Source organism: Vulpes vulpes, chromosome 3, assembly GCF_048418805.1.
Source record: "Vulpes vulpes isolate BD-2025 chromosome 3, VulVul3, whole genome shotgun sequence".
In the NCBI taxonomy this organism is placed as follows: Eukaryota; Metazoa; Chordata; class Mammalia; order Carnivora; family Canidae; genus Vulpes; species Vulpes vulpes.
This window is the reverse complement of record NC_132782.1, coordinates 103513544-103528987: the sequence shown is the minus strand read 5'-3', so window position 1 is coordinate 103528987 and position 15444 is coordinate 103513544. Positions and strand designations below refer to the sequence as shown.

Below are 15444 nucleotides of genomic sequence, written 5' to 3'. Positions count from 1 at the left end.
ATTCTATTCTTCAGAGAAAACCGCCATTGTCATCTTTCTGGACATCTTTCCAGGTTTTTTTATGTGTTTATACGTAAATACATATAAATGTATGTTATTTATTTGTTTGAAAATACTATTATACTAAACACAGACCTATGTTTATCTGTATGTGTATATATATGCATATGTATGTGTATATATGCATGTATACTGGAGTCTGTTTAATTCATCTCTACCAAAACAAATCTGAGTTGCTTCCTTTTTCCTATTCTAGGCAATTCCAAGCAATGTAGTAGCAAATGCCCTAATACAAGGAACTCCCGAATCGAATTGTCAGGCCCTGGGGAGGCCTCCTTCTGCCTATCAACATATCCCCACACCCTCTTCCAGAGCACTGTCCATCTTTCTTGGGGTCTTTCCTTCCTCAAAGAGAATGTGTAGGGATAGTACTTGGCATACCACGCAGTGCTTAGAGCAGCCACTGCCGCTGATCGACTTGTTCCAGACGGCTGTCTGCTCCCTGCCAGGTTGCCTGACTGCCGGCTTCCCACCCCAGTCATGTTTTCCCCCGGGACAGGAAAGCCAAATGCTCCCACTTGAATCATCTGGTTTTTGTAAGAATTAGTACCTCTCCCAAATTGTGGTTAAAATAATTTTTTTCTTCTCTACCTAGTTAATACATGTTTGCATAATTGCCTTCCTTCCAGAAGATAGATTTCTAGAACTGCAATTTCTGGGTCAAAGGAAATAAACCTTTACAACTTTCTTTCTTTTTTTTTTTTTTAAAGATTTTATTTATTTATTCATGAAAGACACACAGAGAAAGAGAGAGAGAGGCAGAGATACAGGCAGAGGGAGAAGCAGGCTCCATGCAGGGAGCCGGACATGGGCCTCGATCCCAGGTCTCCAGGTTCACGCCTGGGCTGAAGGCAAGCGCTAAACCGCTAAGCCACCCAGAGATCCGCTAAACCTTTACAACTTTGATAAATATTTCCAAATTACCCACAAAATGACATCAACTTACATTCCTCCACCAACACAGCAGGTTGTGTTCCTGCTGGCCTCCTTGCTGGTACACAAGGGTGTTTTTAGCGATGAATTATTGTTGAGGTGGAGTTGTTTTCAGATGAATGGGATCAGACAAGGGATCTACAATTATTTTTCTTAAATTACTATCCTAAAACAGCTACTCTTAAAATTGTAACGTTTTATTGGATTTCTTTCCTTTTTTTTTTTTCTGTACACATACATTTTGCAGTATGTGAAAGGTTAGACTGCATAGCTGGATGAACAGAGGTTAAGAGTAGAAGAGACCAGGGTGTGCCTTGGCTGAGCCACTTTATTCCTCCAAACCATTTTTTCAGCCACAAAATGGCCATGCCATCTACTGGGCAGAATTGTTAAATGAATCAGTGATGACTCATGGAAGTAGTTTCCAAGAGTCATTGAGCATTCAGTTGTTTGCTGTTATTACTGTTAGTTCATATACTGAGTGTCTTACCTTACTCAAGCCTGAAGTACTTATGCTGATAGAATGCAATCCTCAGTGTGAAGTTTGCCTCCAGAATAAAATCTCAGAAGAAATCTCTTCCTACTGCTACCCCTCCCCCACAGGTTGCTTTTAACTCTGACAGAGGAAGAATTTTCAAGGGCGCCATATACCATAGAAAACAGCAGCCACAGAAGAGCCATCCTTCTGGAACTGGAGCGTGTCAAAGCACTAGGTGTGAAGCCCCCCCAAAATCTCTGGGAATATAAGGTGAACTCTTTGTTTTTTTATTTTTATTTATTTATTTTTGAGATTTTCTTTATTTATTCATGACAGACACACAGAGAGGGAGAGAGAGAGGCAGAGACACAGGCAGAGGGAGAAGCAGGCTCCATGCAGGGAGCCCGGTGTGGGACTTGATCCCAGGTCTCCAGGATCCGGCCCTGGGCTGAAGGCAGCGCTAAACTGCTGAGCCACCCAGGCTGCCCTCTTTGTTTTTTTAATTGAGGAAAATATAGAGAACAGCCTCTCCGTCATTTACATATCCACTCCTTGGGAAAACATCACAGACACAACCGAAGCCCCCAGCTCCCCACTCTTTCCAGAGGTACCATGCTCCTACAGCAGAGCTGCGGGGCCCCACCGGCCATGTTTCCCTACTTGTATTATGGGTGTGCATACGCACACACTAGGAGCATTCTTTTACAAATCCTCAACCTTAACAGAGGAGGCATGAACTGAGAGCATGTCCTTCTGCAAGTAGCCTTTACCCCTCTGGCTCCAGTTCACTCATTTTCTCTTTTTGAGCATATGATAGTTGATGCATTGTCCTGTCAGTGAACACTGAGATTCTTTCCATTTTTTGCTACTGGAAACAGTGCTGCTGTGGAAATTCTTTGGAAGTTCTTACGCTTTCTAGTATATACTGAGGAACAAGATTACTAGGTCACAGGCAATACACATCTTCAGCTTTATGAAGTATTGATAAATTATTCTTCACTGTGACTGCACCACAGATAGGATTTAGCATATACTGTACTGTAAAATGAATATATTATTTTATAATAAAATATAAAATATTTATAATAAAATATAAATTTTATAAATTTATAATAAAATATAAAATATCTAGAATATATACCGACTTACATATCCTAAAAAGACAGCATGGAGAAAAATAATTACAAATGACCAATAAGCTCATGGGAAAAAAATGTTCAACCATAATTAGAGAAGCGCAAACTAAAATAAGCAAGTGCATTGTTTTCCCCTCTATGATCTTGTCCAGAATAAGAACATCATAAGAGGAAAGAGAACTCATATGTTCTGTGGATCCTAAATATAGTGCAGTCTGCTCAGAGAACAGTTTATCAATAACTATTAACATTTAAATCGTGCCTACCCCGTGATCTACACTTTCACTTCTTTGTTTTTAAATTTTTTTTTTTTATTATTATTTATTTATGATAGTCACAGAGAGAGAGAGAGAGAGGCAGAGACACAGGCAGAGGGAGAAGCAGGCTCCATGCACTGGGAGCCCGACGTGGGATTCGATCCCGGGTCTCCAGGATCACGCCCTGGGCCAAAGGCAGGCGCCAAACCGCTGCGCCACCCAGGGATCCCTACACTTTCACTTCTTTGATTTGCACTTGGAGCACAGGCAGCATGGTCTGGGGTTCAAGGGCAGGGCTGGCTGCACTCCTTCCTGGGCTTCTCTAGGGCACACTCGCTGTGGAACACCAGCAGGCACCCAGGCCTCGTGTGCCTGTATCCTCCTCGGTAAGTGACTTCATAAAGTCACAGTACAAACTAAACTTTGAGCCCCCACGTCATTAAATGAGACATTCACCACAGCATCGTTGGTAATAGCAGCACATGGAAAACCAGCTAAGTGCCCATCATTTGAACAGGTTAAATAAATAGGGTGCCACCCAGATGTGTACAGACGAAGGTAGAAGGTGGTGACTCTGGGTGTGCCAGTAAGGAAGGCAGTTGTACTGTTCGGAAAATACACACATTTGTATGTATCTGTATGTTTGCCATATGCGTGGAATATATGTAGAAGCATACACAGACTGTTGTTAATGTTTTCATCTGGGGATTGAGACTTGGACAGAAGGGAGATTTATCAATACACTTGGGGGCCATTTGGAAAACATTGTGTTGACTATGTAGATGTATTATAACTCCAGTTTCAGAATTTTTGAAGAATAGGCATGGAGGTCGTCAGGTAGGTTTGTTGTTGTTCCCATTATTGTTGGCCCTCTATTCAAAATCCGTAAAAGCAATCTTAATATGAACCAGAGCAAATGGGAACTTAATTCTGGACCCAGGGTAAAAGCAGGCAAATTTTATCAGGCGGCTCCTTCACATCATCTGAGCTGCCAGCCCCACCCTGAGGTTGGCCATGTGACAATTAGCCAATTAACCAGAAGGTCAAAAGGTATGTGATAAGATCCTACCAGCCTTAGTGTCTGGGTACAGTTCCTGTTCTCATTAGACATGAAAGAAACCGTTCCCTGCTGAAGTGCTGTCGTAACCACCTTACCGGGTGGTTGGTTTTTCTCTTTCTCCGATAGGAAGTAGCCAACCACTCTACTGGTTCAGCACTCACACTGATACTGGACCCACAGATAAGTCGCCTGGTCATCTCCCTTTCTCTGGTACTGACCATGATGTGGCTGGCCACACTCAGACTTGATTTCTAGGGCCAGTGCTCCTTTAGATCTCGCATGTCCAACAAGAACAGTATCGCCCCTATGGCGATTGGTTGGTGAGGGGTAGAAAATAAAAGTCTTAAAATATGATTTGTTCCCTTCCAAAGACCACAGTACATAAACAGATTTATAGTCTATCTGTGGTATTTAGCATTTCATGGAGGGGGCAGGGTTATAGAGGAAAAAGAGTTTTTAAAAGGCTCCTTAAGAGGAGATTTAAAAAAAAATTTTTTTTTAAATATATATATGGAAACACTTTTTTTTTAAAAGATTTTTTTATTTATATATTCATGATAGAGGGAGAGAGAGAGAGTCAGAGACACAGGCATTGGGAGAAGCAGGCTCCTTGCCAGGAGCCTGACGCGGGGTGGGACTCCAGGACCACGCCCTGGCCCAAAGGCAGGCGCTAAACCACTGAGCCACCCAGGGATCCCCCTTGGGAAACATTTGGAATGAAGAACTACTCCCCTGTTTATTTCTCACCTAAGTTAGGATGCAAAGATATTTACTATAGAAAACTTCAAACTTACACAAAAGCAAGATAATAGTACAAAACTGCTGTGTACCCTTACCAGCTACAGCAGCTTATGATCATGTTTATTCCAGTGATACCACCCCACCTACCCCCACCCTGACTATTTTGAAAATCTAAGATACCTTATTTTTCATAGGTTAAATATTGTGCATCTCTAAAAAGTAAAGACTCTTTTAAAAACAAAACTAGGGGTGCCTGGGGGGCTCGGTCAATGAAGGGTCTGCCTTCAGGTCAGATTATGATCCCAGAGTCCTGGGATCGAGCCCCATGTCTGAGCTCCCTGCTTATCAGGGAGCCTGCTTTTCCCTCTCCCTCTGCCCCCACCCCTGCTTGTGGTCTCTCTCTCTCTCTCTCTCTCTCTCTCAAATAAATAAAATCTTTTAAGAAAATTTTAAAACAAAACTCAATTCTCTGATATCAGATAACTTGTCAATAATCAAATGTAGTACTACATCTTTTTTTCTTCAGGTCATTTGTTCTAAACAAATTCTGCATTTGGTTATTATGTCTCTTAAGTCTCTTGTAGTGTATGGATTCCCCCTCCCTCTGTCACCTTGCATTTATTCATTGACAAAACCAGATAGTTTTGTCTGCAATTTTCCCACATCCTTAATTTTTTTTCAAAGATTTATTTATTCATGAGAGACAGACAGGCAGAGACACAGGCAGAAGGAGAAGCAGGCCTTCTCTTTCTCCGATAGGGAGCCGGATGTGGGACTCAATCCCAGATCCCAGGATCATGACCTGAGCCAAAGGCAGCACCCAGCCACTGAGCCACCCAGGTGTCCCAGTTGTCCCACATCCTAAATTTAGCTGACTGCCTCTCTGTGATGTCACCTGACAGGCTCTTCTGTCCCCTGTATATCCCATAATCCAGTAGTTAAATCTAGAAGCTTGCATTGGTTTAGGTATTCAGCAAGACTCCATCATATGTGGTGGTGTTTTCTTCCATCAAGAATCAAGAGGCTCATAATGTCTAATTGTCTCTTTCTGGTGGTAGCAGCCACCATGATCATTGATTGTTTACTTGCAAAATAGTGATGTTATAATTCTCTCATTATTTCTTCTTCTTTCTTCTTTCTTCTTTCTTCTTCTTTCTTCTTTCTTCTTCTTCTTCTTCCTTTTTTTGAGAGAGAGTGTGCACATGAGGTGGGGGGAGAGGGAAAGAGAGAATCGAAAGCAGACTCCCTGCTGAGTGTAGAGCCTGATGATATGAGGGCTTGATCCCACCATCTTGAGGCCATGACCTGAGCCAAAATCAAGAATCAGATGCTCAATCAACTGAGCCACTCAGGCACCCCTCAGTTGTTTTGTTTCTTCACTTCCACATGAGTGAAATCATACGGTTATCTTTCTCTTAGTTCATTTAGCTTATTAATACCCTCTAGTTCCATCCATGTCGTTGCAAATTGGCAAGATTTCATTCCTTTATGGCTCAGTAATATTCCATTGTTTACATATATCACATCTTCTTTATCCATTTATCAATCAATGGATACTTCCATAATTTGGCTATTGTAGATAATGCTCTATAAACCTCAGGGCGCATGTATCCCTTCAAATTAGTATTTTTGTATTCTTTGGGTAAGTACCTAGTATTGCAATTGCTGGATCATAGGGTAGCTCCATTTTTAACTTTTTGATGAACCTCCATATTCTTTTCCATAGTGGCTGTACCAGTTTGCATTCCCACCAACAGTGGAAGAGGGCTCCTTTTCCTCCACATCCTTGCCAACACCTGTCGTTTCTTATGTTGTTAATTTTAGCCATTTTGACAGTTGTTAGGTGATATCTTACTGTAGTTTTGATTTGCCTTTCCCTTATGATGAGTGATGTTGAGCATCTTTTCATGTGTCTGTTGGCCATCTGTATATGTCTTTGGAAAAATGTCTATTCAAGACTTCTGCTGGGGATCCCTGGGTGGCTCAGCGGTTTAGCGCCTGCCTTTGGCCCAGGGCGCGATCCCGGAGTCCCGGGATTGAGTCCCACGTCGGGCTCCCGGCATGGAGCCTGCTTCTCCCTCCTCCTGTGTCTCTTCCTCTCTCTCTCTCTCTCTCTCTCTCTCTCTGTCTATCATAAATAAATAAATAAATCTTTAAAAGAAAAAAAAAAGACTTCTGCCCATTTTTAATTGGATTATTCATTTTTGGGGTGTTGAGTTGTATCAGTTCTTTATATATTTTGGATACTAACCCTTTATCAGATGTTATTTGCAAATATCTTCTCCTAGGTTTTCTTTTAGTTTTGTTGATTGTTTCCTTTGCTGTACAGAAGCTTTTTGTTTTGATGTAGTCCCAATAGTTTGTTTTTTATTTTGCTTCCTTTGTCTCAGGAGACCTAATCTAGAAAAAAATTGCTACAGCTGATGCCAAAAATATTATTGCTTGTGTGCTCTCTTCTAGGACTGTTATGGTTTCAGGTCTCACATTAGGTCTGGAATCCATTTCGAATTTATTTTTTTGTATGGTGTAAGAAAGTGGTCCAGTTTCATTCTTTTGCCTGTTGCTGTCCAGATACTTTATTTTCTTACACAATAAGATGTTCAAGGTATTCTTGTACCTTTCTTATCCCAGACCTAAGATGGACCTTTTTAAATCTTCACTACAGGAAATTTTAGGTACATAAAAAATGGAGGGAAGAGTGTACACACACCCAATTTCAATGAGTATTAACTATGGCCATTCTTATTATATAATACTCTACCCATACCCCCACACACGCCTAATGTATGGGCTTATAGTAAAGCATGTGCAAACTTCATATTATTTCACCCCTAAATACTTCAATGTGAATCTTTAAAGAGAAGGACTCTTTTCTTAAAACTTCATAGTAAGCCATTAATAGCATCAAATAACGTGAATGTGTTTTTATAGTTTTTTGAGCTGTAATTGACATATACATATTTAAAGTGTACCAGTTGATAAGTTTTTTAAAGTTCCAGTATAATTAACGTACAGTGTTATCTTAGTGATTCAATAATGATTCAGTAATTCCATACATTACTCAGTGCTCATCAAAATAAGTGTGCTCTTTAATCCCTGACACCTGTTTGACCCATTCCCCTGTCCCTTCCCCTCGGGTAACCATCAATGCATTCTCTAGAGGTAAGAGTCTGGTTTTTTGGCTGTCTCTTTTTTCCTTTGTTTTTTTTTTTTTTGTTTGTTTCTTAGAATCCACTTATGAACGAGATTGTATGGTATTTGTCTTTCTCTAACTTATTTCACTTACCGTTATACTCTCTAGCTCCACCCTTGTTGTTGCAAATGGCAACATCCTTTTTTATGGCTGAATATATATTCCATTTCATATATATATACCACATCTCCTTTATTCATCAGTTTGACAAGTTTTGACATATTGTAAACACCTGTGAAACCATCACTGTGATCAAGGTAGTGAACCTATCACTCCCCAAAGCCACCTCCTGCCCTTCTGTTGAGCCCTGCTCCCAACTTCTTCCCATTCAGATCAGTGCGTGGTGCTAACGTACTGGTCCAATTTGCATTTCTCTAAGGACTAATGATAACATCTTTTTATGTGCTTATATGCATCCTTATTATATCTTCTTTGGTGAAGTAGCCATTCATACCTTTTTTTTTTTTCCCATTCATACCTTTTGTCCATTTTATTTGATGCTTACTAGCATCAAGTAAACTGAGTCACTTTGAGTTACTTTTGTAATCAGGAAAAATATAAATGCACATTTTATAGGAAAATTTACAAAAGTGACAAAAATGAAAATAAATAACCCATAGTCCCACCTGAGAGCCAAATATGGCTAACATTATATCTTACTCTCTTTTCTCCCAGAGAACTTGTGTGTAGTTTTGTGGTCCTTTTGTTTATATATTCATTCTACAAATACATCTGTTGTGAGCCAGGTGCTTCTCTGGGAATGGATGTGAAGGCGGTCTGGCTTATCTGGGACCGGCAGCAGGAAGATCAGATTGCTACACATCTTTGACTCTTTTTTCACCTAACACTATAACATGAGCATTACCCAAAACTTCCCACATTCGTTTTTCAGTGGCTGTATGAATTCTGTGCTAAAACATCTTCTGTAACTTCATTGTTTAGGTCGCAGATTCCACTTTCTCCATTATACACAATGCAGCACTAAACATTTTGTGCATAAAGCCTCTGTATTTCTGATTAATTTTATTTTAAATGGTGCCCATTAATACATTGGTTAAATTAAACGCACACTAGCGGGGGTGGGGGGATAGAGGAAGAGGGAGAGAGGGAATCTTAAGCAGGCTCCATGCCTAGGCTTCATGGAGCCTAATACAGGTATTGATCTCATGACCCTGAGATCATGACCTGAGCTGAAACCAAGTCAGATGCTTAACCAACTGAGCCACCCAGGCACCCCTAAATTAAACATTTTTAAGACTCTGATACGATTTACAGAATTGTTTTCCAAAAAGGTTGAGTTTTACTAACATACCTAGGAGTATGCTTCTCAGCCCCACCCCCCAATCCTTGCCAAAGCCACGGAGAAAGATTGGATCTTATTAAATATAGCCCAACAGATGGATTATTTGGGCCTTTTCTTGCCATTCATTGGTTCATTCATCCATTCATTCATCGTTTGTACAAATCACACAAAAAGGGCTGATGGCAAAGGATGTGAGACTGTGGAAGGAGCATGGATGGGGAGCTGGCTGACATGGTTGTAACACGCCCCTTTACCCACTTTGTCCTCTGCAGGCCGTGAACCCAGGCAGGTCCCTGTTCCTGCTCTATGCCCTCAAAAGCTCCCCAAGACTCGGGCTGCTGTACCTCTACCTGTTTGACTACACAGACACTTTCCTACCATTCATCCACACCATCTGCCCTCTGCAAGAAGACAGTCCTGGGGAGGACATCCTCACTAAGCTTCTGGTAGGTCTGCAGAGTGCCTTGAATGGAATTGTTCTTTCACTCCTCAGTGTGTTATAGAATTGGACACATGGCTGTAACTGTTAGGAAAGAGCCAGCATGGTGGCTTCATATGTGGCCTTCATTTGTTCCTTGCAAGGAGAAACCCTACAAGAGAACATCTAAGGCAACTCCTCCCAACTCCCAGAAGCCAGTTTTATTTTCTGCATTGCATAGCAAGAGGAACTACCTTCTGGACTTGGAATATTTAAGGGAAGGGAGAACAGCATTGCTTTTGCTTAAAGGAAGATAGCGTAGGTCCAAATGGCCCAGGAGTTAGATTAGTGGACCTTCACAGCTTAGTCATCTGTCAAGAGGATCCACAAAGGATGATTATTTGTCCCAATGCAGGGCAGGGTTAGCATCCATCCTGGTGGCCTCTGAAAAGGAAGCTGTCTTTGCTGATGAGAGTTGTTGCATCAGCTGACCACAGGCCAATGGGAGGGGTTGTTACCTACCTTCGCTTTTGTGTCTTCAGTTTGACCCATGGAGTCCTTCAGAATTGTTGGTGGATCCCACTTACTCCGTGACTTCTCTTTGTCAGGTTGGTCATTTTAGAGTAATGTCCTTTACACTGCTGCTCTTGGGGCCATCCCTTTGATCTGTTTAAATCAAAAGTCACATGGTTATAAGAATCGTCATATATGATCCACACCCATAAATATTAAAACAGAATTCCTAAATCTCCAGCGACCCTTTTTAAAATACTTGAGTCAAGTGTCTGCCTGACCGACTTGAGCCTTGGATGTACTTAAAGCCTGCTGATTAGCCACTATGCACAGGGTTTGTCTAATTACCCAGTTTCCTGCTGTTACCTGCCCTCGTTGTACTGGGAACACAGACCTCCCTACGTCTCTGTTATAACAAGCCCCAGCGACAGCAGGCTCACTTTCCTCTTGGAATACTTCATACCTACTCCATTGTACATGGTCCTGCTGAGCTTCCATTAGCCTTCTGGATGCCTCCATGTGTTGTTTAAATGCTCTGGTTAATTATCTGCTAATATCTGTCGTTAAGGTTTTTTATTTTCCCCAAAATTACTTTCTCAAGGTATATGTTTAATTTTCCCATGATCTGTTAGCATTCTACTGCAGCTAAAATGTCAAATTTAGGAAATTGTTTGAGCTACCCAGGCATTGAGGAAGAAGTTCAAAAAATGGTTTAATTTCAGTTCATTGCCAAACCTTATCATTTATAACTCATGCTTTGATTTTTACTTCTGAGCTTCCACAGTTACATAATAAGCATCTCTGTTCAACTTCTTTGGTAACGTTTATCTGGTGTAAGATTATTTATTACAAGATGAGCTGATGGATGGAAATTTCAGCTCATTCAGTTAGGTTGTTGGATAATGTGTGTTTTCATAAATGTGAAGTTCACCGTGGTGACCACAATATTTTCCATAAAAGTCCATCCTCACAATTTTGTGTGTCCACTTGTGCTTATTTTTATGTTATTGTAAAGGATCTCAGAGAGCCCACATGGAAGCAGTGGAGAGAATTCCTTGTCAAGTACTCCTTCCTTCCGTACCAGCTGATTGCTGAATTTGCTTGGGACTGGCTGGAGGTCCATTACTGGACGTCACGGTTCCTCATTGTCAATGCCATGTTACTCTCGGTTCTGGAATTATTCTCCTTTTGGAGGATCTGGTCACGAAGCGAACTGAAGTAAGTGTGTTTGTACGTTGGAGGTGGCTGGAACAACAGGCACTGAGAAAGACATACCAAGTGGTAGAAGAGTCCTCCTCGAAGTATTATAGAAACTTGAAGACACTCCTTGGGCTCTGGTTTAGAAATACTGCTTAAGCAGCAAATAGGCAAACTTCCTGGTGTTTGGAGACAGGGAAGTTTTCTTGGTGCTCACTGTTCATGAGTTTCTCCACCTCTCTTATCCGCGGGTAAAACATACCATTACTTCCTTGGGATGGGGGTGTGCGTGAAGGATTTTATTAAGGAATACATAAGAGAGGGGATCCCTGGGTGGCTCAGCGGTTTAGCACCTGCCTTTGGCCCAGGGCGCGATCCTGGAGTCCCGGGATCGAGTCCCGTGTCGGGCTCCCGGCATGGAGCCTGCTTCTCCCTCTGCCTATGTCTCTGCCTCTCTCTCTCTCTCTCTATCATAAATAAATAAAAAAATCTTAAAAAAGAAAAAAAAGGAATACATAAGAGAGAAAAAGAGGCTACTTTAAGGAAAGGGATGCTGTGGGGATGCCTGGGTGGCTCAGTGGTTGAGCATCTGCCTTTGACTCGGGTTGTGGTGCCAGAGTCCTGGGATCAAGTCCCACATCGGACTCCCCACAGGAGTCTGCTTCTCCCTCTGCCTCTTTCTCTTTGTCTCTTATGAATAAATAAATTAAAATCTTAAAAAAAAAAAAAGAAGAAGAAGAAAATAAAAGAAAGGGGCACTGTGGTAGAGCATAAAGAGATCTGGCAAGGAATCCTGTAGGCATGAGTTCTAATCCTGCTCTGCCACCCATCGGGCTAGTAATAACTTCTCTGGATTAATGCGTAAAATGAGAGCATTGGGCTAACCAGTCCCAGAGTCAGGACTCTTGGCTGCAAGTGATAGAAAAACCAACCTGAATTGGCTTTCTGGACAAGAGAAATGCCCTCCACGGCTTCCCGCACAGCTGGTCCCAGAGACTCTCATCAAAACTGACCCTGTCTCTTCCATAGCCCTGCTCTTTTCTGTGTTGTTCAGCCTCGGGCAGCTCTCTTCACACAAGGCACGTGGTCACTCCAGATCTCAGCAGCTTAGCAAGCCTGGTGGGGAGAGAGCACTTCTTTCCCCATAGCACTTACAGTCTCCAGGCTCACACTCCTTTGCTCTGATTGGCCCAGCTTGGCTCCCATGCCCACCTGGACCTATAACATGGGGCAGGGTATGCCAGGCTTCCCTTGACCAGACTCAAGGCATATGCCTTCACCCCCCAACCAGGGACTGGCTTCAGCTCCACCGAGACTACATGGAAAAGAATAGAAGGGTATATCCGGAAGGAAAATTCAGAAGGTGTTTCCAGAAGAAAGGGAGTGGCTACTAGACAGGCAGAAGTAACACACCAGCATCCTTATAGCCTTAAACATCCTATGACTCAGAGTTCTTGGCCTCGTCAGTCAGTAATAGCCCTATAAATAGTTCCCAAACCCTGACAAGAATCTCCTATTGACTTATTCATGCACAGTTAATGGAGCCCCTCCTCTGCTCCAGCCCTCTGCTGGGTGCTGTAGATGTTTTGGTAAAGAAGACAGTCTGGACTCTGAAGGCCTACAGCCTCTCAGAGAAAATATGGAGAGTAAATACACACAAGTGTAACCCAGTGACAAAGCAGGTGGGGCTGTGCTGGGGGGGTCCTTGTGTGGTGCGGCACCAAGCACAACCCTGCAGGCTGCATCCTGGGAGTTAAAGATGGGCGGGCAGGCCAAGGTACGCCTCGGGCAGCAGGGCTGGAGGGGTCTGTGCAGCACAGACAGCCAGACTGCACTGGAAGAGGGCTCAGGGCCCAAGCACTTGGCGTCATCATTAGAACACCATCACGATTCCACCTCTCAGATGCTTCTCTTCTTTCCACAGGACCGTGCCTCAGAGGATGTGGAGCCATTTTTGGAAAGTATCGACACAGGGGCTCTTCGTGGCCATGTTCTGGCCTCTCATTCCTCAGTTTGTTTGCAACTGCTTATTTTACTGGGCTCTGTACTTCAACCCAATCATTAACATTGATCTCGTGGTCAAGGAAGTCCGACAGCTGGAAACCCAAGTGTTGTGACTGGCACTGCCCAGGCCCTGAGGGACTCTTCCAGCCTCACTGACATCTGAGCACGGATGCTTGAGTAGGGGTGGGGGTGGGGCAGGGGAAGCAGACTTCCTGTGTCTACACCTCGTGAACAAGGTGCTGCTTTGTTAGAGGCTACAACCGGGTCCTCTCTCCCTCTGCCTGTGGCATCATGGCAGCAGGGACTGACGTCCCAGAACTCAGCCAACACAGCAGCAACACCTCCCGGCCAGCCGCCCTCCTCACAAGGACCTGGGAGGCCCCGTCCACCATGGTTGTCAAGGTCCCGGGGTCCCCAGAGGATGCAGTATGGCATCGTCAGAAGGCTGCCGGGTCAGCAGTCTCGCTTGACAGTGGCTCCTGGAGCGAGTTACAGCCCGAGACTGAGCTGTGACACCCAGCTTGGTGGGGCCAGGCCCATCTAAGGCAAATTTAGGAAAATGGAAGAAGATCCTGTCATAGGCATAGACAGTTGCACATAAATAACAGGAAAAGCCCAAATCCTATGGACGATTCTATATTATTGAAGAGTTTACTGGAAAGTTTGTCAGAGTTAAACCTCTAAAAGGATTCCGTTTGAGACTAGAATGGCCATCAGACTGTCACACAGGCTTTCTGTGTATTCGCTACAAGTTTGGATCCTAACTCAGCCCGGGAGCGGGTGGGGTGGGGGTGGGGGGATTGAGTAGGACGTTGGGCAATAATGGAGAGTAATTCACATCGGCCTGAGCTGCCTCAGTGTCACTTAAAATGATCGTTTTGGAGTTGGTTTGTTTTGTTTTCAGGAATTTAGTATCCAGGCTATAGTTCTTTCGTTCAAGGAAACATTTTGTACATTGACCTCGCACTGTATAATCCTACTGTCCTGTTCTGTTGTATAAAGCCGCAAGTATAATGACACCAAGTGCTGTAATTGTAAATATGAATGAGATGAAGCAAGGCCTTTTATTTCCTTTCAGTGTAAAGAGCAGGTGTGAACGTGAGCCATCCGAAGATGGGCCTGCAGAGGTAAGCTTGCATCCACAGTGTTGTGTTGTGACTCCACGAACCCTCCGTTAATCCTTTGGACCTCTGAAGATCTCCCTCAAACTTTGCGTCTGAAAGTTTGAAGAAATCACTTGAAAGCAAAATAAAGATTTTTTTTATATATAAAGTTCTATACAGAGGAAGAAATAATTGCTTAGAAAAAGTGAAGAAAATCTGCATTGCCCGACACAACCCACGAGACACGTCGGTCCCCCAGCCAAGGAGCCACCCTAAGGTGTCTTAGGTGAAAGGAAGGTGAGTGCTCTCCTTCCTCCTGCGTTGGCACATCAGGCCTCGGGGCTCCTGGTTTTCCCTGAGTCACCCAACAGCACGGCAGGCCTGGAGACACCATGGGATATTTGCAAGTCCCTGGCCCGGTGCCTTGCAGTTACTGTTTTCCATTCCAGATGAGCATGTGGAAGCTGGATGGCACTGGTGGGGCTGGGCCCAGCTAGACTGCCAGCCCAGTGCCCCTACCTGCACCACATGGCCTCACACCATCCCCACATCCTGCTTCAGAGATGAGAGTCATACCCACACGCGCGCTGGGCAGGAGGAAGGGCAGAGACCAGGCCTAGAGCACACAGGCTGGCCCCGACTCGCCTCTCGTTGCCAGAGTGAGGATAGGCATGTTCAGAGCAAGGGCCACGGGCCGCCTCTCTCCTCCCTAGACCCTCTCAATCGTGGCGGGCTCAGGGACCTCAGAAGGGGATGTTGATGGAAAATATGCAAGCCCTTTGATGCTGAAATGGCACTTTTGCAAGTGTGGTGGCAGGCGGCAAGAGAATTCTGTCCCCATTCAGGGTCCTTCTAGCCAGAATAAGAATCAGTGGATGAGACAGATCAACAGAGAATCAACTTTCATTTTGTACGTGAGGGGAGTCCATGCAGACATGGCTAATTCCAAAGACGGACAAAACAAGGCCTGTATTCATCAGGGACTAAGGTAGGGATGTGGGCCTCTGCTTCACGGGGTGTGGTAAGAGCGGGTCCCTAACAAGCCCTT

The 15444-nt window shown here is 43.7% G+C and overlaps 1 protein-coding gene across 3 annotated transcripts in view; it reads left to right on the top strand.

Moving 5' to 3' along the window:
* The window catches only part of BFAR (bifunctional apoptosis regulator), a 31168-nt gene extending 16603 nt beyond the window's left edge, over positions 1-14565 (top strand). For all 3 annotated transcript variants that reach the window (XM_026003147.2, XM_072753802.1, XM_072753803.1), the window contains 4 exons: positions 1597-1741; positions 9434-9607; positions 11108-11310; positions 13214-14565. In XM_026003147.2, the coding sequence (XP_025858932.1) occupies positions 1597-1741; positions 9434-9607; positions 11108-11310; positions 13214-13406 (715 nt within the window). In that variant the 3' untranslated portion in view covers positions 13407-14565. The remainder of the gene's footprint in view (positions 1-1596; positions 1742-9433; positions 9608-11107; positions 11311-13213) is intronic.
* Positions 14566-15444: the final 879 nt, after the last annotated feature.